General features: G+C 47.3%; 1 protein-coding gene across 2 annotated transcripts in view; it reads right to left on the bottom strand.

Moving 5' to 3' along the window:
• Window positions 1-6,346: 6,346 nt before the first annotated feature.
• Window positions 6,347-26,587, bottom strand: part of LOC134341304 (inactive rhomboid protein 2-like) — a 103,440-nt gene continuing 83,199 nt past the window's right edge. For both annotated transcript variants that reach the window (XM_063039181.1, XM_063039182.1), the window contains 4 exons: window positions 10,655-10,730; window positions 9,189-9,289; window positions 7,965-8,118; window positions 6,347-7,029 (listed from right to left, as the gene is read on the bottom strand). In XM_063039181.1, coding sequence (XP_062895251.1) covers window positions 6,610-7,029; window positions 7,965-8,118; window positions 9,189-9,289; window positions 10,655-10,730 — 751 coding nt within the window. In that variant the 3' untranslated portion in view covers window positions 6,347-6,609. The remainder of the gene's footprint in view (window positions 7,030-7,964; window positions 8,119-9,188; window positions 9,290-10,654; window positions 10,731-26,587) is intronic.

Raw genomic sequence — 26,587 nt, 5'->3', positions numbered from 1 at the left:
AATTTTTGAGATTAGACGTTTACATTTAGCAAATGACTTCCCCCACAAATCTTCAAATCTGAATAAAAATTGTAAATTTAATTTAAAATGCAGCTTTGGGTTCATTAAACCCATGAATTTAGGCCCAGACAATGCTGATTAATATTCATTTAGATATCTGTGTTGTGGGTGCAAATTGGGAGGTGTGAAGTTTGTGTTTAATTTCAAAGAAAGCATTGTGGATACATTGTAAATATGGATTCTAGGACAAGAAGGCACAACTTCAGGATTGAAGGACGTCCATTTAGAACAGAGATGTGGAGAAATTACTTTAGTCAGAGGGTGGTAAATCTGTGGTATTCGTTGCCAAGACTGGCTGTGGAGGCCAAGTGATTGGGTGCATTTAGGGTAGAGATAGATAGGTTCTTGATCAGACAGGGGATCAAAGGGTATGGGGACAAAGCAGGGGAATAAGGATGACTGGAAGAATTGGATCAGCCCATGATTGAATGGCGGGGCAGACTTGATGAGCCAAATGGCCTACTTCTGTTCCTAGATCTTATGGTCGTATGGAATTGTAGTTTGATGTTTAGCATAAAGTATTGAGCCTCATGTTAGGCCAGCCAGGCCTTTTGATCGAAAGTGCCTCAATGATGCCTGTTGTACTTTGCTCTGTCGAGGGAAAGAAACTCTTTCATACCTACCAGTACTTTTCTCCAGTGACACGCACCAGTCATCCCCGCAAACACGCTGGTCTCCACAAACGTCAGTCATACACCACACCCACTCGTATCCATACAGACCAGTCATCCTCCATGCCCCCTGATCGACAAACACACCAGTAACCCCTGACACCCGCCCAGTCTCAAACACGCTAGTCACCCTGATTTACCCTGGTCTCCATACAGACAATTCATCCCCCAAACCACCTGGTCTCTACACTCACCAGTCACCTCCCACACCCCCTGGTCTCTACACTCACCAGTCACCCCCCACACCCCCTGGTCTCTACACTCACCAGTCACCGTCACCCCCTGGTCTCTACACTCACCAGTGACTGCCGCCCCACACACCCTGGTCTCTATACTCACCAGTCACGGTCACTCCCTGGTCTCTACACTCACCAGTCACCACACCCCCCCACAACCCCTGATCTCTGCACTCACCAATCACCCCCCACACCCACTGGTCTCTACACTGACCAGTCACACTCACACCCCCTGGCCTCTACACTCGCCAGTCACTCTCCACACCCCTTGGTCTCTACACTCACCAGTCACACCCCATGCATCCTGGTCACCAGTGACCGCCCCCCACACCCCCTGGTCTCTATACTCACCAGTCACCCCCCCCCCCAACACCCCCCGGTCTCCACACTCACCAGTAACCTCCCCACACCCCCTGGTCTCTACACACATCAGTCACCCCCCAAACCCCTAGTCTCTACACTCACCAGAGACCATCACCCGCTGGTCTCTACACTCACCAATCAACTCCCACACCCCCTGGTCTCTACACCCACCAGTCAACCCCGACCCCTTGGTCTCTACACTCACCAGTCACCCCCCATACCCCCTGGTCTCTACACTCAACAGTCAACCCCAACCCCTTGGTCTCTACACTCACCAGTCACCCCCCATACCCCCTGGTCTCTACACTCAACAGTCAACCCCCAAACTCCTGGTCTCTGCACTCACCAGTCACCGTCACCCGCTGGTCTCTACACCCACATGTCAACTCCCACACCCCCTGGTCTCTACACTCACCAGTCACCCCCATACCCCCTGGTCTCTACACTCATCAGTGACTGCCCCCCCCCACACCACCTGATCTCTACACTCACCAGTCACCGTCAGCCCCTGGTCTCTACACTCACCAGTGTCCGCCCCCCCCACACCCCCTGGTCTCTACACTCACCAGTCACCTCCCACACCCCCTGGTCTCTACACTCACCAGTCACAGCCCATACCCCCTGGTCTCTACACTCACCAGTGACCGCCCCCCCACACCCCCTGGTCTCTACACTCACCAGTGACCGCCCCCCCACACCCCCTGGTCTCTACACTCACCAGTCACCTCCCACACCCCCTGGTCTCTACACTCACCACTCACCATCACCCACTGGCCTCTACACTCAGCGGTCAACTCCCACGCCCCCTGGTCTCTATACTCAAAAGTAATCTCCCACACTCCCTGGTCTCTACACTCACCAGTCACCTCCCACAACCCCTGGTCTCTACACCCACCAGTCACCATCAACCCCTGGTCTCCACACTCACCAGTCACCCCCCACACCCCAAGATCTCTACACTCATCAGTCAACTCCCACACCCTCTAGTCTCTACACTCACCAGTCACCTCCCATACTCCCTGGTCTCTACACTCACCAGTCACCTCCCACAACCCCTGGTCTCTACACCCACCAGTCACACCCCACACTCCACGGTCTCTACACTCACCAGTCACCCCCTGGTGTCTACACTCACCAGTCACCTCCCACACCCCCTGGTCTCTACACTCACCAGTCACACCCCACACCCCCTGGTCTCTACACTCATCAGTCAACTCCCACACCCCCTGGTCTCTACACTCACCAGTCAACTCCCACACCCCCTGGTCTCTACACTCACCAGTCACACCCTACACCCCCTGGTCTCTACACTCACCAGTCAACTCCCACGCCCCCTGGTCTCCACACTCCAAAGTAATCTCCCACACCCCCTGGTCTCTACACTCACCAGTCACCTCCCATAACCCCTGGTCTCTACGCACACCAGTCACCACCCCACCCCCCCCACAACCCCTGATCTCTACACTGACAAGTCACCTCCCACACCCCCTGGTCTTTTCACACACCAGTCATCCCAAACACACCCTAGTCTCTACACCCACCAGTCACCGTAATCCCCTGGTCTCTACACTCATCAGTCACCCCCCACATCCCCTGGTCTCTACACTCACCAGTCACCGTCACCCCTTGGTCCCTACACTCACCAGTCACCCCCCACACCCCACGGTCTCTACACTCACCAGTCACCCCCCATACCCCCTGGTCTCTACACTCACCAGTCACCGTCAACCCCTGGTCTCCACACTCACCAGTCACACCCTACACCCCACAGTCTCTACACTCACCAGTCACCCCCCACACCCCACGGTCTCTACACTCACCAGTCACCCTCCCACACTCCCTGGTCTCTACACACATCATCACCCCCCAGACCCCTAGTCCCTACACTTACCAGTCACCGTCACCTGTTGGTCTCTACAGTCACCAGTCAACTCCCACACCCCCGGGTCTCTACAGTCACCAGTCACCCCCCCACACCCCTTGGTCTCTACACTCACCAGTCACCCCCCCACACCCCTTGGTCTCTACACTCACCAGTCACCCCCCATACCCCCTGGTCTCTACACTCAACAGTCATCACCCAAACCCCTGGTCTCTACACTCACCAGTCACCCTCCACACCCCTTGGTCTCTACACTCACCAGTCACCCCCCACACCCCCTGGTCTCCACACTCACCAGTCACCCCCCACACCCCTTGGTCTCTACACTCACCAGTCACCCCCCCATACCCACTGGTCTCTACATTCAACAGTCACCCCCCAAACCCCTGGTCTCTACACTCACCAGTCACCGTCACCTGCTGGTCTCTACACACCTGTCAACTCCCACACCCCCTGGTCTCTACACTCTCCAGTCACCATCACCCCCTGGTCTCTACACTCACCAGTCACCTCAAACATCCCCTGGTCTCTACACTCACCAGTCACCACACACCCGCCCCCCCCCCACAACCCCTGATCTCTAGACTCACAAGTCACCTCCCACACCACCTGGTCTCTACACTCACCAGTCACCCCCCACACCCCCTGGTCTCTACACTCACCAGTCACCTCCCACACCACCTGGTCTCGACACTCACCAGTCACCCCCCCCACCCCCCCCCCCCCCGGTCTCTACATTCACCAGTCATCCCCCACACACCCTGGTCTCTACACTCACCAGTCACCACCCACAACTCCTTGTCTCCACAGTCACCGGTCATCCCCCCCCACACCCCCTGGTCTCTACACTCACCAGTCACCCCCCATGCCCCCTGGTCTCTACAATCACAAGTCACCCCCCCCCCCACACCCCCTGGTCTCTACACTCACCAGTCACCATCACCCCCTGGTCTCTACATTCACCAGTCACCCCACACATCATCTGGTGTCTACACTCACCAGTCACCACACCCCCTGGTCTCTACACTCACCAGTCACCCCCCACACCCCCTGGTCTCTACAATCACAAGTCACCCCCCCACACACACACCCCCTGGTCTCTACACTCACCAGTCACATTCACCCCCTGGTCTCTACACTCACCAGTCACCACCCCACACCCCCTGGTCTCTACACTCACCAGTCACCCCACACATCATCTGGTGTCTACACTCACCAGTCACCACACCCCCTGGTCTCTACACTCACCAGTCACCCCCCACATCCCCTGGTCTCTACACTCACCAGTCACCCCACACATCATCTGGTGTCTACACTCACCAGTCACCCCCCACACCCCCTGGTCTCTACACTCACCAGTCACCCCCCACACCCCCTGGTCTCTACACTCACCAGTCACCCCCCGACACCCCCCGGTCTCTACACTCACCAGTCACCTCCCACACCCCCTGGTCTCTACACTCACCAGTCACCCCCCCACACCCCCCCCGGTCTCTACATTCACCAGTCACCACCCCCACACACCCCCTGGTCTCTACACTCACCAGTCACATTCACCCCCTGGTCTCTACAATCACAAGTCACCCCACCCCCCCCCACACCCCCTGGTCTCTATACTCACCAGTCACCCCCCACACCCCCTGGTCTCTACACTCACCAGTCACCCCCCGACACCCCCCGGTCTCTACACTCACCAGTCACCTCCCACACCCCCTGGTCTCTACACTCACCAGTCACATTCACCCTTGGTCTCTACACTCACCAGTCACCCCCTGGTCTCTGAACTCACCAGTCACCCCACAACACCCTCTGATCTCTACACTCACCAGTCACCACCCCACACCCCCCCGGTCTCTACACTCACCAGTCACCCCCTGGTCTCTGAACTCACCAGTCACCCCCCAGCACCCTCTGATCTCTACACTCACCAGTCACCACCCCACACCCCCCGTCTCTACACTCACCAGTCACCCCCTGGTCTCTACACTCACCAGTCACCCCTCCACACCCCCTGGTCTCTACACCCACCAGTCTCCCCCCACACCCCCTGGTCTCTACACCCACCAGTCACCCCCCACACCCCTTGGTCTCTACTAACCAGTAAACCCCCCCCCCCACACTCCATAGTCTCTACACTAACCAGTCGTCCCCCTCCCACACCCCCTGGTCTCCACACTCACCAGTCACCCCCCACACCCCCTGGACTCTACACTCACCGGTCACCCCCACACCCCCTTGTCTCCACACTCACCAGTCACCCCCCACACCCCCTGGACTCTACACTCACCAGTCACCCCCCACACCCCCTGGTCTCTACATTCACCAGTCACCCCCCACACCCCCTGGTCTCTACACTCACCAGTTACCGTCACTCTCTTGCTCAGCTTCATTACCTGAAACTAGAGTTGGGCAACAAAGAAACAGGCTCTGTTGTCCCTCATCTCCACGCCAACAATTGTACCATCTACACCAATCCTATTTGCCATGTCTTTCCAATCCTGAACAATGGTCTCAACCCAAAATATTGACCGTTCATTCACTTCCACAGATGCTGCCTGGAGCCCTTTTCCCCTACCCAGTGTGGACCCCTATTCCCCAATCCAGTGTGGACCCCTTTTCCCCTACCCAGTGTGGACCCCTTTTCCCCAATCCAGTGTGGACCCCTTTTCCCCTATCCAGTTTGGACCCCTTCTCCTCTATTGAGTGTGGACCCCCTTTTCCCCTGTCCAGCATGGACCCCTTTTCCCCTATCCAGTTTGGACCCCTTTTCCCTGTCCAGTGTGGATCCCTTTTCCCTGTCCAGTGTGGACCCCTTTTTCCTGCCCAGTGTGGACCTCTTTTCCCCTATCCAGTGTGGACCCTTTTTCCACTGTCCAGCGTGGACCCCTTTTCCCCTATCCAGTGTGGACCCTTCTTCCCCTGTCCAGTGTGGACCTCTCTTCCCCTGTCCAGTGTGGACCTCTCTTCCCCTGTCCATTGTGGACCCCATTTCCCCTGTCCATTGTGGACCCCATTTCCCCTGTCCAGCGTGCACGCTCAGTTAACATGGTGTCTGGCTGTGGGTTGGTGAGAACAGGGAAAATTTAAGGGTTGTACTCCCTGGCAAGCAAGTGGTGATTCAACTTCCTCATAAACTGACTTTAATATTACTTCCAGATTTTGTAGGAGGCAAGGTATTCAATGAGTACAAACAGTAAATTGGTCTTATTAAATATTGGATAAATATTGGTAGAGAAGTGCAGTGTTGAATGATATTCAGATACACTCAGCTGGTCAATCCACAAAGCTTTTCTGCTAGCTTCCTGTAACCAGTTTGGCACAGCTTCCCTGGGTTGATCTGTGGAATTTAAAAAGGTCATTATCATCTCCAGCCAGGAGTACTGTCGATTATCCTTGTTCAGTGTACAATGTGATCCAGATCATACTTCTCGCAGAATGTGCTGGTGAATGGGACACATGTGAGGTATTCACACCACTGGCAATAAATGGGATACGCATAGAACCAGATCACCAGAGATGCAGAGAGTCCGATGAACATCAACAGGGAGCCAATAATCAATATTCGTTTCCTGTATTTGTCAGCCCGACCAAAGGTAATGTATGGTAAGAAGGCAAACGAGAGCAAGAAACCACTGAGGAACCCAAAGATATGGGCAATGTTGTCAATCCAAGGTAATAAGCCAACTGCGAAGAGAACCATTAGGATTCTGAGCTGCTTCATCAACGCTTTCCATGGCTTCTCCAAAACCTGCCAGCTCTGAAACAATTCTACAAAGAGGCAGGCTAGCAAACCAAACTGAGAACCTGCAGGTCCAACCTAATGTGCGAGGGAAAGACAAAATGGCATTACACAGAGTCTGCTGTGAACCTTTCTCTCCTTCCTTGTCATACTGGTTTTACCCATCCTAAAGCTCTGGAACTTGCCCACCAACACCTCCCCGCAACTCTCCCATGCCTCTCCCTGCTCCATAGATCTTGCAATTCCCAGCATTACTCTGGATCACTGTCAAGTTCTGTCTCTAAGTGTTCCTAAGATGTTTTATGTGTAAAACATATTTTACTGTTTAAATGCAAGTAATGACACACAAAAGGGCCTGACCAGAGAACAATGGAAGTCAATCGTGGATCAGATATTTCTTCCAAAATCACGGCCATCTATGCCAAATGTTCCAATTTCTTAATTCTGTTATTTCCTTCTTAAATGTGGTAATTGACACAATTTCAATGGCCATTGAGGTATCTTACTTTTGCAACGTTTTGATCCTTTCTATCTCTGCTGCCAAGCATTGCCAAAGACCTCCTCAGCCCGGCACAGAAACAATGAGTTGATGGTTTCTATGGGTGTCATCGTTTTGCAATAACATTCAATCTTCACAATGCCCACTCCGTGTTTAACAACCTCACTCAGGAAGCAGAAGGAGCCAGGACATACCCAGTGCCCATGGTGGGTTTGGAGAGATGCTTTAGCTGGGAATGAAGGCAAGACTACGAGGTGATGGAGCGGAAGGCAGGAGTTGGAAGTTACCAGTGCTCAGTAATGAGCCACCTCAGGTGCAGTCTGCAAGTTCAGCTGTTGCCTGGTTGTCACAGCTGAGTGCAGGAGAGGATCTCCCAGGATGACCACCCAACATCCCTCTAAACTCTGTTCATGTTGCTCCCTTCCCTTCCCCACACTCATCCTAACAGCCCATCTACTGAGTTTTCCCCTTCCTCATCCCTTCTCCAATCACTCACCCCCAACAAACCCCATACCTCTGCTCTGTATGGCAGGAATATCGCACTGGCCAAGTTGCCAATAATTCCACTCAGGATATAGATGATTGAAATTCGCAGCCACCCAGCCAACATCTCCAGGTCACGGAGGATAGTCAGATGGAAAATCACAGAGACCACACAATGGATAATCCTACACAATAGGGAGTGACGATGATGAGAGAGGGTGAGATGCAGAATGTGAAGAAGGAAATGTGAGAGAAGAAATGAAGTGAAGGGGAGAGATTGTGTGAGAGAATGACAGGGCACAGAACAACTGCAGAATAGACAAAGGGAAAGGGAGATTCAAGGATAGAGACATCAAAGACATCACACGTTCCCACCCTGTCCCTCACACCACACATCACACACCCAGTCCCCCTCAAACTTCCCACAAACTATCCCCTTTGCACCACATGTCCCACGCCCTGTCCCCCCTACCGCACTTCCCTCGCACTGTCCCACGCCCTGTCCCCCCCACCGCACTTCCCTCGCACTGTCCCACGCCCTGTCCCCCCCACCGCACTTCCCTCGCACTGTCCCACGCACTGTCCCCACACCACACGTCCCACGCCCTGTCCCCCCACACACCGCACGTCCCACGCCCTGTCCCCTCACACATGTCCCACGCCCCGTCCCCCCCACACACCACACGTCCCATGCCCTGTCCCCCCACACACTGCATGTCCCACACCCCGTCCCCACACCGCACGTCCCACACCCTGTTCCCCCACACCACACGTCCCACACCCCGTCCCCACACCACACGTCCCACACCCCATCCCCACACTACACGTCCCACGCCCCGTCCCCACACCACACGTCCCATGCCCCGTCCCCACACCACACGTCCCATGCCCTGTCCCCCCACACACTGCATGTCCCACACCCCGTCCCCACACCGCACGTCCCACACCCTGGCCCCCACACCACACGTCCCACACCCCGTCCCCACATCACACGTCCCACGCCCCGTCCCCACACCACACGTCCCACACCCCGTCCCCACACCACACGTCCCACGCCCCGTCCCCACACCACACGTCCCACACCCCGTCCCCACACCACACGTCCCACGCCCCGTCCCCACACACACTGCATGTCCCACACCCCGTCCCCACACCACACGTCCCACGCCCCGTCCCCACACCACACGTCCCACGCCCCGTCCCCACACCACACGTCCCATGCCCTTTCCCTCACTGTGAGCAGTTTATTTCTTACCCGGCATGAAGGAACAGGGAAAGCCAGAGCCTGTAGATCTGATCTGGAACATCTGGGTTTAGGAAAGGTAACAGACCACAGACGTCATCCATGCAATGGACCTGTGGCAGAACCTGGTGTCAGTTTGGAGGATTTTACAAAGGCACAAGAGATTCTGCAGATGCTGGAATCCAGAGCAACACACACAAACTACTAGAGACACTGAGTATGTAAGGAATATAGAGTGGATATTTTTGGTCAAGAAGCTTTATCAGGGCTGGAATGTGAGGGGATAGAAGCCAGAATAAAGATGTGAGAGGGAGGGGCGAGGTGTGCAAGTTGTCAGGTGTGGTTGAAGGTGGGTAGGTGGAGTGGGGTGATGAAGTAATCATCTGGAGGTGATAGGTAGAAGAGGCAGTGGACTGAAGAAGAAGAATCTGATAGAGGAGAATGGATTATGGGAGAAAGGGAAGGAGGAGAGGACACAGAGGCTGGTGATGAACAGGGTTGAAGAAGAGAAGGGGTAAGAAGTGAGCCAAAATGGACAGTGTGAACACTGATTTCTCCCCCCTCCCCTTTTCTGTTCCCCATTTTGACTGAATGGACATTTTCATAATGTACACTCACATGATTCTACAGTTGAAAGCCCAGCTGTTAGACATTGGTTAACAACTGGTCTGTCTCTGTGGAAAAGAAACAGGGGTCTCTGAACTTTTGGTACAGTAACATTTGGTATTTCCAGGTTGACAACTGGACGGCAGATTCAGTTTAATGTGTATGAATGTTCCCAAACACAAAAAGACTGATTATTCTCTTAATTGTAATAGACCTAGTGACTGAATGAGGCATCATCCCCGGGTGTCCTGTTCACTAACGCTCAGCGGCAGAGGCCAATTACTAGGCCTGAGTGAGGACGTGTGCTGTTTTGGCCTCTCATCTGAGAAAGGATGTCCTTGCCATTTGGAATGTGATGAAGGTTTACTGGACTAATTTCTAAGATAATAGGATGGATAAATGAAGAGAGATTGAGTTGGTACGATGAGTATAGAAGACTGAGACAGCTCTCACAGAAACTTGTAAGATTCTAACAGGACAAGGACAATTAGGTCCAGGTAAGTTTCAGTCCTGAACCCATGTGGAGTTTGCAAATTCTCCTTAGGCATGACTTCCTCCAGCTTTTCCAGCCAAAGGCATGCAGGTTCATAGGTTAATTGGTCATGGTAGATTACCCCTAGTATGCAGGTGAGTGGTAGAACTTGGAGGGAGATGATGTGAATTAGGTGGGATTCAGGCAGGATTTGTATAAATAGGGTGAGGGCGGGTGTTTTTTGGTCTGTACAGATTCAATGGACCGAAGGGCATTTTCCTGTGCTGCATGTCTCTGTTACACTCATGTTTCCAAAGAAGGAGTGCTGGGTCAAGACCACAGCCTCAGGATACAGGGCATGTTGTTTGGAATTTTCAATTATCTACAGATTGATCGTTACCTGTGAACACAAGGTAGCCTCCTCATGAAAGTATCCATTTTTAAACTCACAGTACTCTCTGGTAGTAATCTCACACCTACATGAGAAAGAAGAGAAATAAGACAAGGAATTACAGAAGCCCATATCTGCTCAGTTATTCATCAGCATTTTCCTGGACTATTCCTTCGATTCTCAAACATTGAGCAAATCTCAGTCTTTAATATCTGCTTCACATCCCTTGGCTAGAAATCTCCCCACTCAGATGGATTTGAACATTAACACAATCTGGACATACTTAAGAGGCTGGGACATGCACAGTGGCACAGAGGCTGTGTTATGCAAGTTCAAAGATTCTCGATAGAGAGAGCACAGGCAGGTAACGTGGTGAAGAAGACTTCATTAGTCAGAGCAGCGAAGTTCTGTTCCAACGTTACAACACATGGTCAGACCTCAGCTAGAGTACTATGTGCAGTCCTGATCACTAGACTACAGAGAGGAAGTATAGTGGCAGACGGCGTGCAGAGGAGATTCACCAAGATATTGCCTCACATGGAGAGCTTTAAATATAATAGAGATTGGAGAGTCTAGGTCTATTTTACATGGAGCGCAGGAAGCAAAGTTGAAACATGATTGCAGCACATAAAATTATGTGGGCTATAGCATAGACAACAGGAATATTTCTCACATCAGAAGTTAATGAAAACCAACAGATATAGATTGAGGGTGAGAAGGTGGAGATTTTGAGGGGATCTGAAAGAGAATTCAAGATACCTGGAATGCACTGTCAGCATGGGGGAAGCAGAGATGTTGAAGCATTCAAGAGCTAAATGTTTGAATTGTCTAGGGACAGAGGTGTATACACAAATGCTGAAAGATGGATGCTAATGGTTAGCATGGGCAAGACAAGGTGAATGGTCTGTTTCTGGGCTTTGTGACTCTATCATTCCAACTCTATCCAGAACTGTTTATTACTTTGAGTCAGTGTTCCCCTTGTCCCAGGCACCCAGCCAGATGAAATATCGTCCCTTCATTCAAATTGTCATCCCTTAACATTCTGTACATTTTCTTCTGTATTCCTCCAAAGTCAGGAGAGTCCAAGACTGCTCTGCTAAATCTCTGCTGGAAGGACAAAGCCATCATCTTTGAAATCAATCTGATGAACCTTCACTCCCATTCCCTTCCATAGCTCGGAAAGAGTGTGGACATAAATCCCGCACACAATATTCAGATATAATCTCACCAGAGCATTCTTTACTCTTGTACTCAAATCCACTTGGTGTAAAGACAAAATACTGGTTGGTATCCTAATTACTTAATGTGCCTCCATGTCCACTTTTACTGATTTATATATGCTGTCAAGATGGCACCAGCGACCAAAGGAGCTTACAAAACTGCTACCTTCTTTTAAGTATGCTTCTACTCCTAAACTGCAAGCAATTGGGGACTGTAATTAATAAGAATACAAAGAATACAAAAGTCAACAAGGTTGGGAATGGAGAGTGGGACTTAACGGCAGGGTATGGACCCAGAATTGGGTCCGTTACTTGCCGTTCTCACTGATTAAAGCATCGAACAAGATTGAAATCAATGAGGATAAGAGCAGGAGACAAGTCAATGTCCAGTGTTGTCAGCCTGTGTTTGACCAGCCCCGTTCTCACTCACTGCTCCTGCTGGAAGGAAGTGTAGGAGTCGTGGGTCTCGAGCAAGGTTTGATTGCTGCAGTTTGTGCATTGGATCCGTTTTTCCAGGATTCTGCAGTTCATGTTACATGTGTTTCTGGTTTCTAGTGACTTTTTTTATTGCTATTTTGCAAGTTTGGTTCCGGGTGTTTCAGCATGGACTGTCTCTGCAGCCTGCAGTCAATGAATGACATGGCACAAAATTGAACCAAACTGAATATTCCTAGACCATTTCAAGGACTCTATGGTTTAATGTTTAATATTCTGTGTGTTATTCACTCGTTTTTTTGCCATTTTCACAATTTGTTCTTTTCACACGTTGGGTGTTTGATGTTCCACGGTCTTCCTTTGTTTCATGGCTGGCTGTAGAGAAGACGAATCTCAGGGATGAACACTGCATACATACTTTGATATGAGTGTAGTTTGAATCTTTGAAAAATGAAAAGCAGGTCCTTCTGAACAGCAACATTTTTAAATTTAAAAATACTTCATTCTACAGTGGAGGTGATATGATAGAGTCTTTGCCCATTCACTCAGCCTGTACATATCCTCTCCTCATGCTCCTCACACACCCTACTGCCATCAAGCTTTATATCATCAGCAAAACTAGATATGTTACACTTGATCCCCTCCTCTCCAAATTATTGATATAGATTGTGGAAAGCAAGGTCAGCAGCATTCTTCTTGTTGGACACAACCAGTCCCAAATGAAAAATAAAAATCTCTTCCTACTCTCTGCCTTTTGATAATCCATGCCAATATACCACCCAGTTTCATGTTCCAGCTTCATTCAGCAGCCTCAAATGACACCTGAAAGGCCTTCAAAATGTTTAATCACACTCATTCACCCTCATCTGCCTGGCTTGTTGTAAACTCAAAAATATCTCGAGTAGATTTCTTTTTCATACTTCAAAGTTGAATCTGCCCACCTCTTTTTTTTAAACTACACTGTTACCATTACCTTAATAATAAATGCAAATTTTTTCCAGCCACTGGTGTCAGACTGACTGAACTGTCATTCTGTTTTCTCTCTTCCTCCTTTCTTCAGTTGTGAAATTACATTTGCCACCTTCCAGTCCAGCGAAGCTATTTTAGAATACATGGCACCTCCTTCTAACCCTTAGAGTGCAGTTCATTAGGATCCAAGACTTTTATTTGTTATTTAACCAATTAATATCTCCAATACTTGGTTTAAATTAGTGCTAATGCCTTCCAGCTCCTTACTTATTCCAGACCCTCCACAATTTAGGGGAAGATTTCTGTGGTATTTGCTCTCAGGGCAGGTGCAAGATTTGGTTTAATTAGAACATTACAGCACAGAAACAGTCCCTTCAGCCCATCTGGTCCATGCTGAACCATTAATCTGCCCAGTCCCACCTGGACCATAACCCTCCAAACCCCTCCTCTCTATGTACCTATCTAAATGTCTTTTAAACGTTGTAATCAAACCCACAACCACCACTTCCATTGGCAGCTCTTTCCACATTCTCACCACCCTGAATAAAAGTTCCCCTCATATTTTTCTTAAACACTTCACCTTCACCTTTAACCCCGACCTCTAATTCTAGTCTCACCAAACCTCAGTAGAAAAAGCCTGCTTGCATTCATCCTATTTATACCCTTCATATTTTTGTACACCTCTAACAAATCTCCCTTCATTCTCCCATGTTCCAGGGAATAAAGTCCGAATCTATTCAACCACCCCTTAAGCTCAGATCCTCAAGTCCCGGCAACGTCCTTGTAATTTTTTTACACTCTTTCAATCTTATTTATATCTTTCCTGTAGATAGGTGAACAAAACTGCTCATAATACTCCAAATTAGACTTCACCAACATCTTATACAACTTCAACATAACACCCCAACTCCGTATTAAATACTTTGATTCATGAAAGCCAATGTGTCAAATACTTTCTTTATGACCCTATCTACCTATGACACCACTTTAGGGGTGTATGGGGTGTCAGGGAGGGGTAGCACCTCTGGTGGGGGAACATGTCGCGTCCTTTTCAAGGCGGTCTGTCCACCTTTGGTCCCCACCTGGCACTCAGCTCTCACCTGTGGCTCCCCGTAGCTGTCTGCATGCGACAGCGGCCACACCCCGGGCAACGGCTTCGACAAGCCGGCTAAACCAGGTGAGGGTAGCCGACGGGTCTCAAACCCTCGGTGAGATAGAGAGTTGTCTATCCCAGCATGTGAAGACAGACTCTGGCGGACTGAGCAGACGAGACCTATGGAAGGTCCAACGGTCACGAAGGCGGTCTCTGCAAGCGTCGTGGAACGTGTGGGGCAGGACAAGACACAGAAGACGTCCTGGTCATCCACTGCGCCTAGTCCCATCTCCAGCCGTCTAGACTCTGTCTTGCCACTGGATCCAGATGGGAATTGGGAAGAGAGAGTGAGGCTGACACTGTGCAACTCTCCCTCACTTAAATCCAAATCACGCGCTAGTCTTGACACCATCATAATGGTGTTGAGGTCCTCATCGACGTCAACGATGGATGAACAACCATGACACCACTTTCAATGAATGGTGGACCTGTATTCCCAGATCCCCTTTTTTCTAACACACTCCTCAGTGCCCTACTGTTCACTGTGGAAGACCTACCCTGGTTAGTCCTACTGAAGTGCGACACCTCACACTTGTCTTCATTAAATTCCATCTGCCATTTTTCAGCTCGTTTTTCCAGCTGGTCGAGATCCCTCTGCAAGCCACGATAGCCTTCCTCACTGTCCACTATACCCCCAATCTTGATGTCATTCACAGATTTGCTGATCTAGTTAACCACAATAGATTATTGATATAGATGACAAACAACAAAGGAACCAGCACTGAACCCTGCGGCACAGGACCAGTCCTAGGCCTCCAGTCAGAGAGACATCCATTTACTACCGCTCTCTGGCTTCTCCCACAAAGCCAATGTCTAATCCAATTTATACCTAATCTTGAATGCTGAGCAACTGAACCTTCTTGGCCAGGGTGAGTCTGACGGAGTGTGGGCTGCTGCTGGAAGCTGGTTGTGTCTTGCTTGATGCGTGAGTGTGTTTTGGAACCTGTTGAGGGAAAGAGAGTGGGGAAGGAACGGAAATTGCTGGGAAGGGGTCGTGTGGGTCTGGTAATGGCGGACAAGATAAGAGGTGGGGTTGAGGGAAAGAAAGTGGAGAAGGAGAGGGATAGAGACTTGGGGTCAGAGGTAGGCAGCTGGGGAGAGGTGGATTATTGTGAAGGGAGAAATAAAGGGAATGAGGAGGTAGTGAGGGGTCGGATGAATAAAAACCAAGACAAAGGGAATAAAAGAATAAGAAATGATAGTGGAGAAAGCTCTGAAAGTGAGGAAGATGAACAAGCTCAGAGAGGAGGTGTTGTCATAATTAGGTTTAATGAGAAGGCTCAGGGACATATGAAGAAAATTAACCCGTTTGTGCTAACAACAACTCTGACAAATAAGATAGGGGAAATAGTATTTGCAAAAGTCCTTAATGATGGCAACTTATTGGTAAGATGTGTGAATGAGGAACAACTTGAGAAAGCACTCAAGCTAAAAGAGATAGGAAAATGCAAGGTGGAATATACTGGGAGGGTGGGAGCACAAAACAGTGGTTGTAAAGGAGTGATCACGGGGATACCAATGAGTATAAATATGGAGGAGATAAAGAGGAATATCAAAGGAGGGAAAGTAATGAATGTTCAAAGACTGAAAACAACAAAGGAGGGAGTGAAAAAGGAAAGTGAATCTGTATTGATTGAATTTGAAGAAGAAAGAGTGCCAAGGAAGGTGTTCCTGGGTTTCATGAGTTACCCAGTAAGGGTGTATGTGCCAAAGCCATTGAGGTGCTATAATTGTCAAAGGTTTGGACACGTGGCTAAAAACTGTAAAAGGCAGAGGAGATGTGCTAGATGTGGGGGTGATCATGAATATGGAAAGTGCGGAACAGGAGTTCAACCAAAATGCTGCAATTGTGGAGGAGCTCATAATGTTGCATATAGTGGGTGTGAGGTTGTGAGACAGGAGACTAAAATTCAAGAAATAAGAGTGAAAAGAAAGATCACTTATGCAGAAGCTGTAAGAATGTCAAGAGAACAGAATAATGTTCCTAATGAACAGGGAGCAATAGGGATACGAGAGATGCAACAAAGAACAAATGACAGGATTTATGTAGACAAAAAGGCTCTAGTAACATTCATTGCAGGAGTGATTAATAGTACTGCTGAGGTAAAGTCAAAAAGTGACAAAATTCAGCTGGTGGTAAAAGCAGCAGTAAACCATTTAGGGTTAGTAGGACTGACATGGGAGGAAGTGAGGGAGAACCTCAGTAATCAGTCAAGCCAGGAAGTGTCATGTGTTGGTTAATACTAATTATGGTGATTCTTTTACAATGGAATGCAAGGAGCTTACTGGCCAATAGCCAGGAATTCAAGCACTTTATTAAAGAAATGGTTGTAAAACCGGATGTAGTGTGTATTCAGGAAACTTGGTTGAAACCAACTTTAGACTTTGTGGTATATGGGTATACAATGATAAGGAAAGATAGAAATCCAGGGGGAGGAGGGGGTTGTGCTATGTTAATCAAGCAAGGTATACAATATAGGGTACTGGAAAAGGGAAATGATCAGGAATACATAGTGGTGGAAGTGTGGGAGAGAGGGGAGGGAGTGGTTATAATTAACTACTACAATCCATGTAAAAGGTTGGATTTGGACAGCCTATTAAAGATACAAGGACAAAACAGACATAAAGTTGTGTGGTGTGCAGATTTCAATGCTCATAGCACAATATGGGGGGATCAGATTACAGATCCAAATGGAAAGGTAATTGAAGATTTGATGGAAGAAAGGGATTTGGTGTGTATGAATGATGGTAGCAGCACAAGGATAGATATAACAACAGGAACTGAGTCAGTGTTAGATATTACGTTAGTGGCTAATACCTTGGCTGGCATTAGTAACTGGGGAGTTTGGACTGCTTCAACAGTAGGCAGTGATCACTACCCAGTTTTGTGTTCAGTGGGTGAAAGAGTTGAAGTAAGACCAGGTGGCGGAACCCCAAAGTGGGTGTTTGAAAAAGCTGATCGGGGTAAGTTCCAGAAGTTGAGTGAAGAAGGGTTGACAAAGATTGATATTTCTGGAAATGTAGATGAATTAAACAGTCAGGTGACTTCAGCAATTATCATGGCAGCAGAAGGATCTATACCTAGGAGTAAAAATAGGATGAATAGAAAACTGGTACCATGGTGGACAGAGGAATGTTGTCAGGCTGTAAAAAACAGAAATAGAGCATTCAGGCTAGTTAAAAGAACCCATAATATGCAGCATTTAGTTCAATATAAGAAAGCACAGGCAGTGGTGAGAAGAACTGTACGTCAAGCTAAAAGGGCAAGTTGGAGGAGTTTTTGCGACAAGGTAGGAAGAACAACACCTGTGGGAGAGGTATGGGGAATGATTAAGAGGATGGGAGGAGATAGAAGGGAATGGGAATATCCAGTAATGATATCTGAGGAGGAAACTGCAGTCTCCAGTAGGGATAAGGCTGAGATCATGGCCAAGTCATTTGTACTGATACACAGTTCAGAAAATTTGTCTGAAGAAGGGAGAAGAAGAAGGGAAAGAATAATGAGCCAACACCCAGGTGTGTTAAGCAGGAGGGAAGGAACAGATGATATAATTGATGATCCATTTACATTAGCAGAAATGGTGAGAGCAATAAAGAGATCGAGACCACCCTCCCCAGGGAAAGATCTGATATGCTCTGTGATGCTAAAAAATCTAGGAGAAGGAGCGCTCTTGAAGTTGCTGCATTTTTATAACAGAGTGTGGGAGGAGGGAAGATTACCAAGTGCATGGAAAGAAGCAGTAGTAATTCCAATAAGGAAGCCTGGCAAGGATCTGTCAAAACCCACTAGCTACAGACCAATTGCATTAACATCAAGTATATGTAAGATAATGGAAAGGATGATAACAGAAAGGTTCTCATATGAGCTTGAGAAAAGGGGAATGCTGGCAAGTTATCAGAGTGGTTTTAGAAAGGGAAGGAATTCCATGGACTCAGTGATTATGTTAGAGACTGAAATAAGGAAGGCCCAGGCAAATAGAGAGTCAGTAGTGGCAGTGTTCTTTGACATTGAAAAAGCCTATGATATGATGTGGAAGGAAGGATTATTAATTAAACTGCACAAGATGGGGGTTGGTGGGAGAGTTTTTAATTGGATTAAAGGTTTTTTGTTTGGTAGAAAAATTCAAGTTCGGATTGGATCAGAATTATCAAAACAGTACAGTGGAAAATGGCACACCTCAAGGTAGTGTGATTAGCCCATTACTTTTCATGATTATGATCAATGATGTCTTCACAAAGGTACCAGTGGATATAGGTAGGTCACTGTTTGCGGATGATGGGGCCTTGTGGAAAAGAGGCAGGAACATGGACTATATAATCAGGAAACTACAAGAAGCAATTGATGAAGTGGTGGAGTGGGGTTATGATTGGGGATGTAGATTTTCAGTAGATAAAACTCAAACTGTATTTTTTACCAGGAAAAGGGTTGAGGTAGGGAAGAAGTTAAGGATGTATGGGGTTGAATTAGAAAGGGTTGCATCATTTAAATTTCTGGGAGTTATATTTGATTCACGATTAACATGGGCAGACCATATCAGGAAAGTTGAGGAGAAAAGTAAAAAAGTAATAAATGTGATGAGATGTTTGACTGGTAGGGAATGGGGAGCAAGTTGTTCAGCTTTGAAGAGAATGTATGTGGCTTTAGTAAGATCTGTATTGGATTATGGAAATATAGTATATGGATCAGCAGCTAGGTCTCTTATAAGGAAACCGGATGTGATTCAGGCTCAGGCCTTGAGAGTGTGCAGTGGGGCTTTTAAAACGTCACCAGTGTCAGCCCTACAGGTAGAAATGGGAATAATGCCTTTGGAACTAAGAAGGATGCAACTGATGGCAAACTACTGCGCTAGCTTGCAGGGGCACAATGATTCTCACCCTACTAAAGGAGTGTTGCAGGAGTGCTGGGAAAATGGGAGGTTTCAGAGGGATACCTTTAGTCGGGTAGGGAATGATATCGCGAAAGAATGTGGAGTGTTTGATCTGAGGATAAGTCCTTCAGTAGTTTATCCGGTTGTAGCTCCATGGAAACTTGTATGGCCTGACATAGACTGGCATTTGTTAGAGGTAAAAAGGAAAGGAAGATATAAAACAGATTTGGTAAATGCATTTAACTGTCATGTGATGGAAAAGTATAGTGATTATACTCACATTTATACAGATGGTGCGAAGGAACCTGAAACAGGAGTGACAGGGTTTGGGGTGGTAATACCAGCAAAAGAAATTGGAATCAGCAGAAGAACATCTAATAAGTTAGGGGTGTTTACAGTGGAGATGCTGGCAGTGTTGGTTGCGTTGCAATGGGTGCAGAAAGCCAGACCATCCAAAGCATTGATATGTTCAGATTCATCCTCAGTTCTAGCAAGTTTAAGGTCTTTTCACACAAACAGTCGGCAAGATGTACTTTATGAAGTCCTTCAGTTAGTTACAAGAATTGCAAATCAGGGAGGTCAGGTAAAATTTCTATGGGTTCCAGCACATGTAGGGGTGAAGGGGAATGAGAGGGTGGATGAGTTGGCAAAGAGGGCGTTAAAGAAAGAAAATGTGGAAATGCACATTAGTATCAGTAAAGCAGAGGTTAAGTGTGTAATCTGGGAAAAAGTCAACCGAATGTGGCAAGAAAGATGGGACAGGGAGGGGAAAGGGAGGCATCTATATCAAATACAAAAGAGTGTTGCAGTTACTGGGGTAAGTAATGGAAACAGAAGAGAGGAGACTGTGTGGACTAGGTTAAGGCTGGGAGACTGTGCATTAAACAAAACATTGAAAATGATAGGGAAACACCAGACAGGATTGTGTGAGGAATGTCAGGAAGAGGAGTCAGTAGAACATGTAGTTCTGAGTTGCAGGAAGTATGGGATACAGAGAGAGATGATGAGAAGTAAACTAAGGGAGTTGAGGATGCAGGAATTCACATTAAAAGGGTTGCTGGGCATGGGTGAGAGAGCACAAGTCCGGGTATTTTTAGCGTTTTTAAGGGGTACAGGGGTTTTTTATAGAATATGACGAATAAACAGGAATAGGATACTAGGATGGTCAAAGATGGGAGGGTGAAGTGTAGGTTTGTGTGTGTGTGTGTGTGTGTGTGTGTGTGTGTGTGTGTGAGATTGGGTGAAGGGATTTAGAATGTATGTCTAGTGCACATTCTGGAGCAGAGGGTGGCGGTAATGCACCATTAAGCTGGATGCCAACCGCCGTAAAACAAGATACAGACAGACAGACAGGAACCTTCTTGACTAACCTCCCATGTGGGACCTCGTCAAGTGCCCACATAGACAACACCCATTGTCTTGCCTTCATCTACTTTGCTCGCAACTTCCTTGACAAACTCTCTACGATTGATTAGACAAGACCCATCACACATGAAGCCATATTGACTTTCCCAAATCAGTCAATGTCAATTGAGATACTCTTATATTGGGTCCCTTAGAATACCTTCCAGTAACTACCCCGCTACTGATGTCAGGCTCACCAGCTTTTACCTTCCTGGCTTATTGTTAGAGCCTTTAGAGTCATAGAAAGGTACAGCATAAAACAGGCCCTTTGGCCCATCTAGGCCATGCTGAAACCATTTAAACTGCCTATGCCCATCGACCTGCACCGGGACCATAGCCCTCCAGACCCCTACCATCCATGCACCTATCCAGGCTTCTCTTAAATGTTGAAATTGAGCTTGCATGTACAACATGCTGGCAGCTCGTTCCACACTCTCAGGACCCTGTGAACATGAGTCTCCCTCATGTTTCCCTTAAACTTTTCACATTTCACCCTTATACCATGACCTCTGGATGTAGTCCCACACAACCTCAGTGGAAACCAAAAGCTGTGGATGAACCAGGAGGTATGTCATCTGCTGAAGGTCAGATCTGTGGCATTTAAGTCTGGCAACTCAGGCCTGTACCAGAAAATCAGGTACAATTTGCAGAGGGCTATTTCAAGGGCAAAGAGACTATTTTGAACGAGGTTGGGGGTGGCATTGGATGTACAACAACTCTGGCAGAGTTTGCAAGACATTACTTCCTACAAAGTGAAACCCAATAGCAGAAATGGCAGCGATGCTTCACTACCAGATGAACTCAACGCCTCTATGCCCTCTTTGAAAGGGAGAATATAACTAGAGCTGTGAAGATCCCTGCTGCACCCGGTGACCCTGTGATCTCTTGTCTCGGAGGCCAATGTTAGGCTGTCTTTAAAGAGGGTGAACCCTCGCAAGGCGGAAGGTCCCAATAGAGTACCTGGTTAGGTCTCTGAAAGCTTGTGCCAACCAACTAGCGGGAGTATTCAAGGACATTTTCAACCTCTCACTGCTACAGGTGGATGTTCCACTTGCTTCAAAAAAGCAACAATTATACCAGTGCCTAAGAAGAAGAATATGAGCTGCCTTAATCTATCGTTCGGTAGCACTCACATCGACAGTGATGAAATGCTTTGAGAGGTTGGTCATGATTAGACTGAACTCCTGCCTCAGCAAGGATCTGGACCCATTGCAATTTGCCTATTGCCCCAATAGGTCAACGGCATACGCAATCTCAATGGCTCTTCACACGGTCTTAGACCACCTGGAGAACACAAACACCTATGCCAGGATGCTGTTCATTGATTATAACTCAGAATTTAACACCATCTTTCCCACATTCCTGATTGAGAAGTTACAGAAAATGGGCCTCTGTATCTCGCTCTCAATTGGATCTTCAACTTCCTAACCAGAAGACCACAATATGTGCGGATTGCTGATAATATCTCGTCCTTGCTGACGATCAACACTGACGCACCTCAAGGGTGCGTGCTTAGCCCACTGCTCTACTCTTTCGCTATACCCATACCCATGACTGTGTGGCTAGGCATCTATAAATTTGCTGATGATACAACCATTACTGGTAGAATCTCAGATGGAGATGAGAGGGCGTACAGGAGCTAGATATACAAACTAGTGGAGTGGTGTTGCAGCAATAACCTTGCACTCATTGTGGACTTCAGGAAGGGTAAGACAAAGGAACACACACCAATATCCTCACGGAGGAATCAGAGGTGGAGTGAGTGAGCAGTTTCAAGTTCCTGGGTGTCAAGATCTCTGAGGACCTAACCTGTTCCCAACATATCAATGCAGATATAAAGGCCGCAAGATAGCGACTATACTTCATTAGGAGTTTGAAGAAATTTGGTATGTCAACAAATACACTCAAAATCTTCTATAGATGTACTGTGGAGAGCATTCTGACAGGCTGCATCACTGTCTGGTATGGAGGTGCTACTGCACAGGACCGAAAGAAGCTGCAGAGGTTTGTAAATCTAGTCAGCTCCATCTTGAGTACGGAACAGGAGGACCCAGGACACCTTCAATGAGCGGCGTCTCAGAAAGGCAGCGTCCATTATCAAGGACATCCAGCACCCAGGGCATGCCCTTTTCTCACTGTTACCATCACATAGGAGATACAGAAGCCTGAAGGCACACACTCAGCGATTCAGGAACAGCTTCTTCCCCTCTGCCATCCGATTCCTAAATGGACATTGAACCCTTGGACACTTACCTCACTTTTTAATATATATTATTTCTGTTTTTTGCACGATTTTTAATCTATTCAATATACGTATACTGCAATTGATTTATTTATTATTTCATTTTATTTATCTTCTATATTATGTATTGCATCAAACTGCTGCTGCTGCCAAGTTAAAAAATTTCATAACACATGCCGGTGATAATAAACCTGATTGTGATTCTGAAAAAGCCTGCTTGCATTTACCCTATCAATAACCCTCATAATTTTGTATACTTCTATCAAATCTCCTCTCAATCTTCCATGTTCCAAGGAATAAAGATCTAACCTATTCAATCTTTTCACAGGTCCACCAGACCTGGCAAAACCCTTGATAATTTTCTCTGTACTCTTTCAACCTTATATACATCTTTTCTGTAGGTAGGTGACCAAAACTATAAGACATCTTGGATTGAGTCTGCAGCATTCTTAGGGTGAACTGCAAGAGGTCATGTTTCATGTCAGACCCAATGACATGGGTAGGGGTATTCTGCACTGGCAACCTATCCACTTTCCCCCTCTTGACAGTCACCCAATTATCTGTGTCCTGCACCTTGGGTTTAACTATCTCCCTGTATCAGCTGTTGATTAATCCCTCAGCCTCCCAAATGATCCAGAGTTCATCCCGTTTCAGCTCCAATTCCTTATTTTGCCATTTTGCTGTTCCCTTTTACAATGTTTCCTGTCTCAGTCCCACAATAACTCCGGACAACATTAAAAATATCCATGGAAGTTCACTCATCTTTATGCTTCTCGTCAATAGTCATAGTCATACTTTATTGATCCCGGGGGAAACTGGTTTACATTACAGTTGCACAATAATTAAATAGTAATGTAGTATTGTGTGTTCCCGGTACTGTGGCTGACTGTTTCTCTGATCAACACTGTCACTGCTTTCTCCTGTTGGCTGCAACTCGACCATTTTCCTGCTCTAATGTTTCAAAGCAATATACTTTGCCGTAAACCACATACCAGAAGCAGAATTTGGCCATTCAATTGATCAAATCTGCTCTGCCATTCAATCACGGCTGTCTATTCACCCACCATCTCTCCATAAGAATGGCATTTTAAAACAATACTGACTAGCACATTGATTCACTGAACCTGTGACAAGACAGAGCTGTTGGAAGAACTCGGTCATCATGAACATTTAATGTGTTCCGTTCCAGTCACCCTGTTACAGGAAGTATGTTGAGGCTTTGAAGAAGGTGCAAAAGTGCTTTATCAGGATGCTGTCTGCATTAGAGGACACATGCTGTGATGAGAGGTTGGACAAACTTGGGTTGTTTTCTCTGGCTGAGAGGAGATCTGATAGAGGTTTATAAAATTGTGCAAAGTATAGATACAAAGAGCCAGTGTGTTTTTCCCGTAGTTGAAATGTCTAAAATCAGTAGGCATGCATTAAAGGTGAGACGGGCTAAGTTTAAAGGAGATGCGAGAAGCACATTTTTCCCTTCACAAGAACCTACCTTTGACTGTTTAGTTTAAAGCTCATCTCCAGTTCTACTTATTCAGTATTCTGGCACACTGGACCAAGCCCAGACTTTATTAGAAACATAGAAACATAGAAAATAGGTGCAGGAGTAGGCCATTCGGCCCTTCGAGCCTGCACCGCCATTTATTATGATCATGGCTGATCATCCAACTCAGAACCCCGCCCCAGCCTTCCCTCCATACCCCCTGACCCCTGTAGCCACAAGGGCCATATCTAACTCCCTCTTAAACATAGCCAATGAACTGGCCTCAACAGTTTCCTGTGGCAGAGAATTCCACAGATTCACCACTCTCTGTGTGAAGAAGTTTTTCCTAATCTCGGTCCTAAAAGGCTTCCCCTTTATCCTCAAACTGTGACCCCTCGTTCTGGACTTCCCCAACATCGGGAACAATCTTCCTGCATCTAGCCTGTCCAATCCCTTTAGGATCTTATACGTTTCAATCAGATCCCCCCTCAATCTTCTAAATTCCAACGAGTACAAGCCCAGTTCATCCAGTCTTTCTTCATATGAAAGTCCTGCCATCCCAGGAATCAATCTGGTGAACCTTCTTTGTACTCCCTCTATGGCAAAGATGTCTTTCCTCAGATTAGGGGACCAAAACTGCACACAATACTCCAGGTGTGGTCTCACCAAGGCCTTGTACAACTGCAGTAGTACCTCCCTGCTCCTGTACTCGAATCCTCTCGCTATAAATGCCAACATACCATTCGCCTTTTTCACCGCCTGCTGTACCTGCATGCCCACTTTCAATGACTGGTGTATAATGACACCCAGGTCTCATTGCACCTCCCCTTTTCCTAATCGGCCACCATTCAGATAATAATCTGTTTTCCTATTTTTGCCACCAAAGTGGATAACTTCACATTTATCCACATTAAATTGCATCTGCCATGAGTTTGCCCACTCACCCAACCTATCCAAGTCACCCTGCATCCTCTTAGCATCCTCCTCACTGCTAACACTGCCACCCAGCTTCGTGTCATCCGCAAACTTGGAGATGCTGCATTTAATTCCCTCATCCAAGTCATTAATATATATTGTAAACAACTGGGGTCCCAGCACTGAGCCTTGCGGTACCCCACTAGTCAGCGCCTGCCATTCTGAAAAGGTCCCGTTTATTCCCACTCTTTGCTTCCTGTCTGCTAACCAATTCTCCACCCACACCAATACCTTACCCCCAATACCGTGTGCTTTAAGTTTGCACACTAATCTCTTGTGTGGGACCTTGTCAAAAGCCTTTTGAAAATCCAAATATACCACATCCACTGGTTCTCCCCTATCCACTCTACTCGTTACATCCTCAAAAAATTCTATGAGATTCGTCAGACATGATTTTCCTTTCATAAATCCATGCTGACTTTGTCCGATCATTTCACCGCTTTCCAAATGTGCTGTTATCACATCCTTGATAACTGACTCCAGCAGTTTCCCCACCACCGACGTTAGGCTAACCGGTCTATAATTCCCCGGTTTCTCTCTCCCTCCTTTTTTAAAAAGTGGGGTTACATTAGCCACCCTCCAATCCTCAGGAACTAGTCCAGAATCTAACGAGTTTTGAAAAATTATCACTAATGCATCCACTATTTCTTGGGCTACTTCCTTAAGCACTCTAGGATGCAGACCATCTGGCCCTGGGGATTTATCTGCCTTCAATCCCTTCAATTTACCTAACACCACTTCCCTACTAACATGTATTTCACTCAGTTCCTCCATCTCACTGGACCCTCTGTCCCTTACTATTTCTGGAAGATTATTTATGTCCTCCTTAGTGAAGACAGAACCAAAGTAATTATTCAATTGGTGTGCCATGTCCTTGCTCCCCATAATCAATTCACCTGTTTCTGTCTGCAGGGGACCTACATTTGTCTTTACCAGTCTTTTCCTTTTTACATATCTATAAAAGCTTTTACAGTCCGTTTTTATGTTCCCCGCCAGTTTTCTCTCATAATCTTTTTTCCCCTTCCTAATTAAGCCCTTTGTCCTCCTCTGCTGAACTCTGAATTTCTCCCAGTCCTCAGGTGAGCCACTTTCTCTGGCTAATTTGTATGCTACTTCTTTGGAATTGATACTATCCCTAATTTCTCTTGTCAGCCACGGGTGCACTACCTTCCTTGATTTATTCTTTTGCCAAACTG

Source organism: Mobula hypostoma, assembly GCF_963921235.1.
Source record: "Mobula hypostoma chromosome 22 unlocalized genomic scaffold, sMobHyp1.1 SUPER_22_unloc_1, whole genome shotgun sequence".
NCBI lineage: Eukaryota > Metazoa > Chordata > Chondrichthyes > Myliobatiformes > Myliobatidae > Mobula > Mobula hypostoma.
This window is presented reverse-complemented; position numbering and strand designations above follow the sequence as displayed.